A 12,874-nucleotide genomic window follows, 5' to 3' on the forward strand; every position below is an offset into this window, starting at 1 on the left:
ATGGTTGACAACCCTCAGGAAGGTAAATGTTTGTCATTTTTTTTAGTCTTTTTGAGTGATTTTTTTTTTTCAAAATTTTTCCCAAATTTACCCTTTGTTTTCAATGAAAAATATACAAGGGATAAAAAAGAACATCAGAAGTATTCTGTTAATTGTTTATTCTTGATAGTTTTATTTTCTTTTTTCTTAAAAGTTTGGTTTATTTTGGTGATTTAGAGTATTTATTATCCAGTATATGGATGTGATTGAAATGAGCTTGCTTTGTTTTTAGGGAGGTTGTCACGAAAACGAAAGAAACTGAAGGAGACTTTTGAAGAGTCGTGTGGCGAAGAATCGCATTGCTTGTTTGCCCTTAATCACGTATGCCATTTGGAGGATACGCAGTGCACAAGCAGTGGCCTAGTCGCTTCCACGTTAAGATTTCCTCCTAACGTTAACTCCAATACTGGTATGTAAGGCGATTGTCTGGTACACAGATTTATGATACACGTAAAAGAAATGCATATGATATAGATGGAAAATTCTTGACGAATTTAATTTTGCACTCCAAAGGTGCAAATTATAGCAGGATTACGATTTGCCCCGTAAAAACTTTTGGAAAGGGATCGTTTATCCTAAGTGCACTAGTTTTGTATGTATCTTGATCACATGTCTTGACTACTTAAGTGCTGAAATTGTTCAAATATTCTATTCAATATTTTGACTCTGATGCGGATCGATTCATCACTCCTACAAAGTGCTTTCTCTGCATTAAAAATCATTAAGGTAGGAAGATAACAATATAGACTTTAGGTAGTTTGAAATTTGCATAAACTGTGTAACTCGAAATCTGCATAAACTTACTATTTTCTACAAATTATTAAACATTAAGATAACGTAGGAAGTAAATTCACTTGATTGTCTGGTGTAATTGAGGGCGGTTTTATTTTCGTGTTGCTCATAGTTGCAAAATTACGCGAGAGCACCAATTCTACCTTCACCTTCAAATTTCACTTACTGAAATTGATGCGGTGTCGTTCATTGTTGTTGATTGTGGATGCTCAACTGAAATTGCCTTGCAGGTTTCAGAAGTGGTAACTGTTACAGTGAAATCTGTTCATGAATTGGAAAATAACGTAGAAACTTTAAAATAATTTCATTTGCCGCTTGGTTTTTCAATTTTTTCTTTGGTTTGCAAATGAATTTAGTAACTTTTGTAACTTTTTGTAAAACTTTTGATATAGAAGTATAACATTAGGGAATGAATTTGGATTTTTTAGAACACTCCAAATTGAAATAATCTTTTTGCAGGTTTTCTGCGGAGTTTATTCATCATAAATTTGAACAGAAATGGCGATCAATATCAATCGCAATGTGCTCGATCCCTTTTATCGTTACAAAATGCCCCGTCTACAAGCGAAGGTTATTTCATATTAGAAGTAAAATAGGAGATATGACATACACGCTATTTTGTGAATTATTTCGATATTTTGCAGGTCGAAGGCAAGGGCAACGGAATCAAAACAGTCATTGCAAACATGACCGAAATTGCCAAAGCTCTTGAACGCCCACCAACTTGTGAGTATTTTATTTCGTGAAATTTTTATATATTATCATGTCACTGGTATAACTTGATATTTGGGTTCACTTCTTACTCCAATGTTTTGTTTATTATTGGAGTAACTGAAAATGATTCTCAGATAGTAAGTCGCAGTATGTTAAGATGTATTTGTTTACCATTCATTTTAAAACAAGTGTTGCAGGAATTTTAACTATAGATGAACTAGAACTATAGATGAAGGAATATATCTAAATCATTACATATGTCGTACTATCGATTTCTTATAGATCCAACCAAGTATTTTGGGTGTGAATTAGGCGCGCAGACCAATTTTGACATGAAAAATGAGCGTTTTATTGTGAACGGTGAACATGACGCGGCTAAACTGCAGGATATTCTGGATGGATTCATCAGAAAGTTTGTTCTGTGTGCAGCATGTGAAAACCCTGAAACTACTTTGGTAAATTATTTGCTGTTGCTCTACCGTGTTTTATCTTTCTTGATTTTTTTTTAGAAAACTTAATTTCAGCTACAGCTTAGAAACTTGTTTTTCAGGTTGTTAAGAAAGGCCAAATCCACAGTAAATGCAAAGCTTGTGGAAATACTTCAATCATCGATCCTAAACATAAGCTGTCGACGTTTATCATGAAGAATCCACCGAAAGTGGACGAGAAGGAAAAGAAAGAAGGTGGTAACAACGGTTCCACAGATAATTCTGTAGTGGATGGAGAAATGCCAAGTGATAAAGATGTGGTAAGTAAATTTACTGTGCAACTTTAAAAATTTCAGTTGTTGCTTTCATTACTTTTACTTTTTCAAAGGAATGCTTATAGAATGGAAGTGCATCGGATGATGTTGATGACGATTGGGCAGAGCCAATAGACGATCCGGCTGGGGGAGTTTCTGCACAAATTGGCAAACTGATAATTAGCAGAGATCTTGACAAACCAATTGAAGAGCGGCTTGATATGCTACATCAATATTTTCTGAAAGCTAAAGCCGATGGCACGTTTCAGGTAAGCGGATATCGTAATTTTATTTGTAAAGATTCAATAACAACTTTTTTCGAAGACTTACTAAGACTGCATAGTACGAATACTCTTTCTGAGGTCTTATAGTAAAGTTGGTTCTTCCATTAATTCATTCTGTTTAACTTTCGAAATAATTTTGTACTGTAGATAAAAATTTATAATGAAAGATTGCAGAATAGTAAGAAATTACTAAATGAAGCAGAAAGATTGGAGCTAAAATCAAAGGCTACTCTCTTATTGGCTGATGTTTTATTTGATACAAACGTCATCAGTCAAATTATGGAATATCGGAACATCCTTCTGCGTTTCACTGTTAATGATCACAAGGTATGGACATAACATCTTGGAATATTAAATTCCACGTTTGCTAGTCTTTGAAAGATTTTTTGTTGTTTTAATTTTGATTTTAAATTCCTAAACCGGTTTGCCCTGGTTTGTTATGCTAAGTCGTTGTTCAATTTCAGGCACAGCGTCATCTTCTTGGTGGTATAGAACAGCTCATTTCCAAACATCTCGATACCTTGTTTCCAAAATCAGCCCATATTATTAAAGCGCTTTATGACAACGATGTGGTGGAAGAGGAGGTTCTTTTGGCTTGGGGAGAAAAGGTATGCAAACGGAGCCCTGTTTATAAAATTCTAAAATCTCGGTTCTTTAATGCAAGGTAATGAAAATAAGGTTGTACGGAGTTATCCTTTTCAGCCGAGCAAGAAGTATGTTAAGAAGAAATTGTGCGTAGAAATAATTGCTAAGGCGCAACCTGTTTTGGATTGGTTAAAGAATGCAGAAGAAGATGAAAGCGACGATGAAAATGACGAAGATGGAGCTATTGAAGTATGAATTAACGTTTTTATACTTTCGTTTGGAAAAATCTTTAATTTATTGCTTCAGATCTTAGACGGTGCCTTTTAGTTATTTTTGTGGTTTCAGTTTATGCCATTTAATGAGTTGTGTGCCTCCTTCACTGCGTTTGCTCATGACCGGTTTTCGTGTTTTTGGTTATGGGCTACTACTTCTTTTGTGTGCTCCCTCGATGCTTTGCATGTCGGAGCATATTTTGACATATATGAATAATTTGATATTAATTGATCGTTAATCGAAGAAACATGGGATTAAGGAAGAAAATATCAGTTGGCATTTAGATGAATATTGTAGCTTCTGGACAATTGTAAATCGTTTAATTTGAAAATTGGGAATAATATAAAATTTGACATGAGTTTCCTGTAGTTTACATTTGTATTCCAAATTTCCTTGTTTTCAGTTTGATGATCGCGCCCGAAAGGTGGGGACAGTTGAAATGGATGCAGCTAAGAAGATAAATGGCACTGCTCAAATTGAGAAGATTAAGACTGAGGAAGATGGTGAAGTTGATATTGATGATATCTAAGTGGATTAACCATGAAAAGTGTTTGATGCTTTTAACTTTCTCTCTCTCTCGATGTTTTTTTGTGTACTGCAACTTCCCGAACATAGACGCAGAGTCTTGTTTGAGTAGTGAGATAAATTCTATTATTTTATATCATCCTTAACTTTTTAATCTTTTGCACTTGTTTTTTTTCTCCGTTTAATACTGCAATTCCCTTTTCTTACTGTTCCATACAATTTATCATTGATTTACTTTTCATTAGTATTAGCACTTAATTATATGCTTCTTTGTCCTTTTTTATTCAAACTTTTTATAAGGATGTGACGAAAGAATTAAGCTGTTCAATGGATTTTGATGTGATGAAATTGTCGCGTTGATAGCAGTTTGTTCGTAAATATACCGATTTCTCTACATTTCTCGACTCAAGCTATGAGAAACAACTGCTGCGACTTTTTAAAATATTCACTTTGTTGATGGAGTCATGTACTCAGATTCCATACGGCATTACATCGAAAAAAAGGATGGATAGATTTCTTCACCACGTGCTATCTTTACGAATTGAATGGGAAAAAAAGACTGAACTGAAAATTTGGGTAATCAACTGGTTGCTGAGATTATGTGTAAATCTATTTAGGTTAACTCAATGCTCTTCACGATTTTCCTGAAATTCTAATTCGGTAGGCTAACAAGTGAGCTTTTCCAATTTAATAAAGATGAGTGAAAATGTTGGCAATAGCGCTGTGCTTGTTATTCTCGGAGCAAATTGGGTCTAAGGCACCGGGTTGAGTCAATTCATCTTGAGGAATACGTCAAGTATATTTGGAGGTTACAGATTCGTTACTTGGTCTAGGCAGAGACGAGGAATTTGAAGGCTAAGGTGCACTGGGACATCATCCACTGGAAATGATATAACTGAAATGAAGCTGATGACATCTGTCATCTTTCAGAGTGGACATTGTTGAGGCAAGTTTATTTACAGGTCAAATTCAAGTAAGTTGAGACATTTATAGAATTTACAAATGAAGCTACGATATAAGGCCCAGTGGCACAGTAATTTAAGGCACAAAATCGAAGTATTGGCGAAGTACTGTGTATTCTTCCGAGCAGTTCGTTTTTATTGCTTCCCGTACTTCTTTTGACATGAACAAAAGTTTCATAGAACAAATAACCGAGTCAAGCTCAGTATCGTCCTGAAAAAATCCACAGAGATTAAGAACAATTTGTCAGTTTAAAGTACTTTTATAAAAAAGCATAACCAACTTTAGTTTTTAAGGACTCATAAGAATCTAGGAATTGTAATCAATTGATGAAAAGGAGATAAATGAGCTGTAGCAGAAACGAATAATTATTTTATACTTTAATTTTTCAAAGAACGAATTTAAGGCATGAGCTATTAATTACTTCCATGTAATTATAAGTATTTGCTCAAAACGGTTATGACTTTATAAAGGCGAAAAAGTAATGTTGTTTGATGACTGACTAAGCATGAATACCAGTTTCCTTCAAACGGTTAATAGCTTTGAAATGAAATTTGAACTTGATAGATACCTCCACATCTTATAGTAGTAAAATAACCACTGATTGACATCTTAAGTGACAAAATATAAAAATAAATACCTTTTGAGGGTCACTTCCATCATAGCAGTCCTCATCGTGCGCTTTTTTTTCTCCATTATAAAACGTCGGAGAATGATTTCCATAATTCCTTCGCTCATCAATAAATAAATTATCTACAGGAATGGAGAGATCACCATTATCTACATTTTGAGCGGATTCAGTACTAGCTGAAGTTGAAGGAATCTGAAATATGTGTGAAATGAAAATTTTTTTAATAAAAAGCAGGACTTGATACCAAGTTACTTGATGAGTTACTCGTAAGTATAGAACCAATATTGGTAAGTTTGTACTGGATTATGAGAATTTTCTCAAAGGAGATTGGTGATGATGCTTTTTAGAGGACAGATGCATCAATGGAATTACAAATCATTTAATACTTCATTCCTTTAAATTAATTGTCTATTTAGCCCAAACTTCAACTGTTTCTGATTTTAATCTTACTATCCATCTAAAATGAGGTGAAGATAAAGAAGGAAAGGAAACCAATAGACCGAAGGTATAACGACAGCATCGATTTCCGCAGGATTAGCATTCATTTTTACAGCTCTTCTATCAAATGATTTTTTTTGTCCATGGCAAGGTCTCTAAAAATTAAAACTGCATACTTATGTCTAAAAAAAATGCTAATGACTATGTGCTAAGTTATTTGGAGCAATTACAATTATCTTAAATCATAATTTTAACTATTCTCTGTCGTAGACACTTCAAATTAAAGAAAAATGAAATTTTGAACATGCATACTTTTACTAAAACAAAGGTAATGTCCCAACTCGAAGTCAATTTTCCAGTTCTAATGTGTTTTATATCAATCTCGATTATATGACCACGTATGTCATCGATATGTGCTCTAAACCAATGTTTTTTATCGAGGACTTTACCAAAAAATGGTAATGACGGAGGCTGTCGACTATTGTAATTTTCTGATATCCTTAATTCTACTGTAACCTGAAAATAAATAAGATTATTTCGAAAATAATTACAGTAAAATTCTTACTATTACATTTTCGAAAAAAAAAAAAGAAAGAAGGTTTTCTTTTACCAATTTACCATTTCTTTAACAAGATGATTAGATTAAAAAATGCAGGCGTAAAACACAAGTCTATTTTCTTTTCTTTGTTATACTTTTTTGAAATAAATTTAATCGACTGTTTACCACGGCAGTGTTATTTTCTTCACGTGCAGGATAACAACTATCCAATTTATACCAATTGTTTATGTAAAAAGGTTTCCTTTTTGAATGTGATCGTTGTTTCTTCCTGAAATAAAACATAAAATCTAAAGTATGAATTGAAAGAAAACGACAAAAATGTATAACCATATTAATAATAATGTATAGCCATATTAATAATAAGCTTTGTTATTTTTGCACTTAGAGTAAAATTTTAAAAAATCAACTGTCTAGTGCTAGTATCCAAGAAAATTTCAATTATAAAATATGTCTCGAAAAGGTTTAAAATTGGAAATTTACCTAATCCAAAATTGAATCCAGTCACCAATGTGTAAACCACTTTTACAATAGCATATAATTTCAGTCAATGAAGGCGTCCATATGAAATAACCTGATTGGCATTTACCAGTAACAATACCAACATACGAAATATCGTCAGCATTTTTTGCATTTGTGTTTAGATTTGGTTTTGGCACAACTGCTCTGTTCTTCATCTTCAACAAAGGATAAACTGTATAATTCGATCAGCAGTATTTAAATTTATAAAGTATAATTCAAAACGAAATATCGAAGCAGGAAGAAATATTCTCTCTTGGAAAATACTATTTTTCCGTATAGTAAAGAAGTCAAAGGCACTAGAGCTAACCTAATGAACCTAAAAGTGGATGAAACTTTGGTTACTGTATCATAAATCTATTTCGGTGCAAAAAATGAAAAAAATACTAATATACTAATTGATAGTAATTAATACTAACATGAATTTCTAGCAGAAAGAAATTCTTTGTTACAAAATAATATTAACCCGCAAAGTGAGAAAGTTAGTTATCCTCCAATATGGATCAATTGAAGCGGTTGTTTGCACTGTTTTACACCAGACAGTATATTTTATTGAGGCATCCAAGGGAATATTCAACAGTTTGTCCATATCATCTACCACTGCTCCAAGAACAACGGAAAACATTATCCGATGGCCTTTCGTTGAGATTTGATCAGTTAGGATAACTTCCGTCTCAACCTTAAAATTTTAAATTTAGAGAAGAAATTTCCTAACTAAAATTTAAAGACACATCACTCCTACTCTTTCTTCATGTTATATTATATCAGAAATATCTCAGTGTTCAATACATATTTTTTTCGTTCACTAAAATGCTAAGTATGAGTAGTGGAAGGAGGAGAATCTAAATGTTAAGTCATTAACAAAAAGACTGCTTCAGAATTTTGAACAAATAGTTCCATCATAGGACAGATAAATAAGAAAGAACATCGTACTTCTAATTGACCGTTAGATATATAAGAGGTGCATAATTTCTGAGATTTCACGGCACTTAATACCGTCCAAAATTGACTACTTTCACTTATTTCAAAACTGAACCAATCGCCAAGTGCCGGAACTGCTTCGAACCTGCAATTCTCACATAAAACTAACAATATGAAATTTCAGCATTCCAATATTATTTATGCAGATAATATTATTGTAAGTTTAGCAATACAATAATGTGCTGTTGATGCTTACATAAGTAAAAAAACTAACATTTTCAAATTAACGTGTAACATTCGACCATTTCCATGATTTGTATCTTGGATATAGACTAATGATAATGATTTCTGAATATCAACGAAGCAAACGATACCATGTCTCTGACTTCTATTTATACAATCCTGTATGCAAATTAAAACAAAAATTGATACTATTTGTAGATTCTACAATTTCCAAAATATAAATGATCAGCAGGTCACCAAAATCAAAGTTAGTAAACTGTTCATGAAAAAAAAAAAAAAAAAAAACATACCAAGACCTGACACACATTCCATGTAGTAATCGGTTCTTCCACACTTTTTTTTATACGCTTTAACATTACTTCATATGTTTGTCCAACTCCAAAATTTTGTACTGCTTTTTCTAATATATTATCTCGATCTACAACTGGTCCTATCCAATCCGCAGTTAAATTATTTAATGGCCAATGAGAGACGAATGTGGCTGATACAAGCTATAAAGAAAAAAAAAAATAATATTATAACAACATTAAAAAGTTTAAAAATACCAGAAAAAAATTTGACAAAAAAAAAATTTAATCACAGAAGAAAAAATCCAATCCTACTATCACGCAAATTATAATTAAAGGAATGCTTCAAAACATTTGAAGAAGTTTTTAACAAAATGATTTTGTTTAGGCGAACCATTAGATTATTGAAGAGCGGTACACATTTTAAGATAGGATCTGTCATCGTCCACTCGATAATATAAAATCTGATATTCATATTCATACGGGCATGATTTTTAAGATGCGGACTAGAATAAACTGTGCCATAAAAGGACTAAAAAAAATGTGCAAACTAATAAACCAATTAAAGTTATTCCTGTAGAACCTTTTGAAAGAAATCAGACGGTATCAAAGTAAGACCAGAAATACTGGAAGTTTCAAAAGCAAACAGGAGAAGATTAAAAGACTCTAATACAGGTAATCCTACTTTTAAGAGATGAGAGGTGAAAAACAAAATAATGAACTTACTCGGCCATGAATTTAATCCATCCTCCAATCACCAAATTTTCATGATTTTCACACATTCCCTCTCCAAGGGAAGGTGACCAAACAAATGCAAATCTTATAGCTTTACTAACCACTACACCTACTAGAGGACCTATCAGCTGCAAAAAATTATTCGTTATTTTATTGAGTGACAGAAATTCAAGATTTTGCTTTCGCATTACTAATCTTAAATACCTTTCCAAAAATTTGCATAAAATAGGTTATGAATATGTTGTCGCTTAGATAAGCCAAAGAATTACAGACCTGTTTTTGGAACCTTGGTGAGAATCTAAGCAAACATGAGATAAATATTTTATAAAATAATGAAGGGAAAGGATAAGAAGATATGATATACTAAGATATAAATTTATTTCTCAAAACCATTCCTCAATGAGAGACATAAATGCGAATGAGGCAAATAAGAGTTGCTTCTGGAGAAGTCTGACGTTCTCAGGAATAACCGATTTAAAAAAAAAAAGATCAGCTATAGAGATCGCTCAAAATTCCTATATATAATAAACAATTTCCAGACTTTTCAAACACACAAAATATTGTTACCTCCCTATCATTTGCCGAATATTTACTGATTGGGACAAGTTCAGGAATTTGATTGGATGGAACAAACCAGTATGTACCACTTTCCTGTTCATTCCATTGTCGATCCCGAGGAATCCTAAAATGAAACGAATAAATATTCGAAAATATATTTCCTTTCCTAACAATTCCGTTTCATCTCAATCAGTTTTGTAAATGCAAGAATAGTAAAACATCTATTAGTAATTATTCCGTTTTATGATCTTGCAAATTGCATAAACGAAAGGATTATGGAAAAATTTCTGAATAAGAATGCATTGAAGTAACGAATAAAAACAATTTAGAAATTTAGTTTTAGCAATGCTCTTCATAGGGAAATAAGTGAGAAGCAAAAATACAAAGAATGGAAAAGACCTTTCTACATAAACGCTATAGATTCGATTAATAATAATGCCACTGAATGGTGCAAACACAGCCACACGGTCAAAATGCTTCGATTGGATAATGATACCGTGACCAATTTTCTCATTACTCTGCCTGAATATCACTTCAGTTCTGACCTAAATGAAAAAGGCCCTTCGAAGTCTCTATTATCAAATTCCGAAGAAAATAAAAATACTTGAACAATAAACCACAAAAATAATATTTATAATTGCTGATCAAACAATCATTTTAATAAAAGTAAAGGTCTCAAGAATATAATACTAAAAATGATATCGTACAAATGTTCACACTTTAGTAATATCACATTTTACATCTAGATTATCCAAACTTTTTAAATGATAATTATCCACATTCAATACCATTTAAAACGGACACATTATGAAGTTATCATTTAAAAAATGAAGCAGAGCTTCAGCTTAGTGATAAACGAAAATCCTAGAAACTCGAGCAACAAAAATGTAACTGACATATCTTGCATCTGATTACAAAGTATGATAACGACAATTTGAAATGAATACGAACGACTGAATTCCTTGAATGAATGTACTTAAAAACGGAAGTTATGAGTACTATTAAAAGTAAAAGTTACCTGTGTGACACCAATCTCCAGAACTCGAGTTTCTAGGATAGGACTGATTCTATGTACTTCATCGCTTGTTAGTGACACCAATAACCAATCACCAAGATTAAAATGTCTTGATCGATAAGCAAAATTTATTTCTTTCTCACGTTTTATAGTTTCAATCCATACCCGCGCTAAACGATCGTCACAATATGTCACAATCCCTTCCGCCAAGTTTTGTCGTTCCTCCATAGTTCTTGATGTTGATGCCATATGAAATCTTAAAATATATTTGCTTCATTCTAATCACATTCCTAATATTCTACCTCGAATCGATTAAATTTAAACATATCTTGATAAAAGATGTCGATACTTCTTTAATTGAACTATTTATTTATGCTTATGCTTTAAAAAATGTAATAAACTCAATCTAATTGATGATAACAAAGCATAATCAACTTAATGATAATGTAATCAATTTGATGATAACAAATATAATACTATAAAAAGTTTAATGCCAGTGCACACCGATGATTAGTGATAAAATTTCTCTCATTTTAACATGGAATAAAGTCATGAATTTAATTTTCCTGAATATTTTTGAATAATCTCTATTATTACTATTATTATCATCATTAACACTAAAAATAGTAATGACAACAATAAGTCATAAAACAATGATAACAACAATATTGATCCATCAAGACAAAAGCGCCATGCAGAACAATGCTCATTACCTAATCTCTCCCAGTTATAAAAGTAAGGAAACCTTGCCTATTTATCTGTTGTTGCACGGATCCATTCAATCGTCTCTTCCTGCTTATGTCTGCTAGTCTCGTCCGTCACCAATGTTTACGCACATACAACATACAAACAGGCACACACACACATACATACATACAGGCATACACACATACACATACAGACATGCATACCTAGATGGAGACATACAGACATACAATGCATTTGCATTAATTTAAAGTTTCTATGATCAGACATTTACTAATTAGTTCTATTTTTTTTGTTTTCTTTTTTCAAAACAGTCACAAAAAATAATTTTTGTATGTTATTTAAAATATGAAAACGAATTTAAAATTAGAAGAGAGGCGCAAATGTCACAATTACACATGGACGATAATGTCTTTTTTCATCATTTCGGTGAAAAAGAAACATTTGAATATAAAAAGAAGAAGGATATATTGAAATGAATGAAACGAGAGAAGATAAGAGAGAAACGATAAAGATTTAAATGAAAGTAAAGTAAAAGAAAGTTAATTAGGTATAAAATATTGTTCACTAATATTTTCGATCTCAAATAAATCGAAAAATTGAAAAAAAATTAATTGAATCAAAAATTTAAGCATAAAATGTAGAATTGAGCAATTATTTGTCTAAAGAATTGAACAATTTAATTTTGTTTACAAAATTTGTTCATAAAATTTTCATAACTTTTCACCTTTCACCGTTGCGACACATTTTATGAATTGTAAACGAAAATGAAATTATTCTAGTCACCCAGTGATTAATTAAGCAAAGAATTAAATCTTTTTCAATTAATTTTATATAAAATTTAAGATGGTTTATTCCGTCTATGCAATCATTAATTAAATAAAAAATTATAAGTAATGTTCACATCACAGATGACATAAAGATTAATTAAATTTCATTGTATATTAAATCAAAGTATTAATTATGAGAAAAAAAAAAATAGAACGAAACAAATAATATTAATTGAAAAAATTTATTTAACATAATTCGTTAAAGAATGAATTGATGTGAGTATGAATACTTCCAATTGATTTTGTATAATAATTTTTCAAGCTAAATGAAAAAAATAAAAGATAAAAATATGATTTTGTATTGCCAATAATTCGTCATCTGTCACCAAACAAATTATAATTCCAATGTATGCGAAAGTAAATTTAACTGGTGAATCATTTTGATGTATTACTGACATATGGTAATAAATTTTAATGAATGAATGGATCAAAGATTTCAAATGAGAAAATAAAAAAAAAAAATTTATTTGCTTTCTGAATGGATTAAAATCAATTAATGCGTCAAATGTTTGATGTATTTAA

General features: G+C 31.4%; 2 protein-coding genes across 3 annotated transcripts; one reads left to right on the forward strand and one right to left on the reverse strand.

Annotated features, from left to right (window-relative positions):
• Bm13979 (eukaryotic translation initiation factor 5, putative) lies at positions 1-3,958 on the forward strand (the record flags this gene model as incomplete). Its single annotated transcript, XM_043081592.1, has 12 exons — positions 1-22; positions 272-448; positions 1,291-1,401; positions 1,476-1,505; positions 1,537-1,557; positions 1,828-2,000; positions 2,096-2,293; positions 2,374-2,556; positions 2,746-2,898; positions 3,036-3,179; positions 3,274-3,405; positions 3,833-3,958. The coding sequence occupies 12 exons, from the start codon at positions 1-3 to the stop codon at positions 3,956-3,958; spliced, it is 1,470 nt and encodes a 489-aa protein (XP_042937526.1).
• Positions 3,959-4,992: 1,034 nt separating this feature from the next.
• Positions 4,993-11,066, reverse strand: Bm10601 (T-cell receptor beta chain ANA 11, putative; the record flags this gene model as incomplete). 2 transcript variants are annotated; one of them, XM_001902779.2, is made up of 15 exons in its annotated part: positions 4,993-5,127; positions 5,555-5,737; positions 6,046-6,138; positions 6,296-6,499; positions 6,708-6,810; positions 7,023-7,216; positions 7,525-7,737; positions 7,992-8,124; positions 8,254-8,381; positions 8,513-8,713; positions 8,904-9,015; positions 9,236-9,372; positions 9,812-9,926; positions 10,202-10,347; positions 10,821-11,066. In XM_001902779.2, the coding sequence occupies 15 exons, from the start codon at positions 11,064-11,066 to the stop codon at positions 4,993-4,995; spliced, it is 2,343 nt and encodes a 780-aa protein (XP_001902814.1). The 2 variants fall into 2 exon arrangements, with proteins under 2 accessions (XP_001902814.1, XP_042937527.1); XM_043081593.1 differs by lacking the exons at positions 8,904-9,015; positions 9,236-9,372.
• Between the last annotated feature and the right edge of the window lie 1,808 nt (positions 11,067-12,874).

Source organism: Brugia malayi, assembly GCF_000002995.4.
Source record: "Brugia malayi strain FR3 genome assembly, contig: Bm_v4_Chr4_scaffold_001, whole genome shotgun sequence".
Taxonomy (NCBI): domain Eukaryota; kingdom Metazoa; phylum Nematoda; class Chromadorea; order Rhabditida; family Onchocercidae; genus Brugia; species Brugia malayi.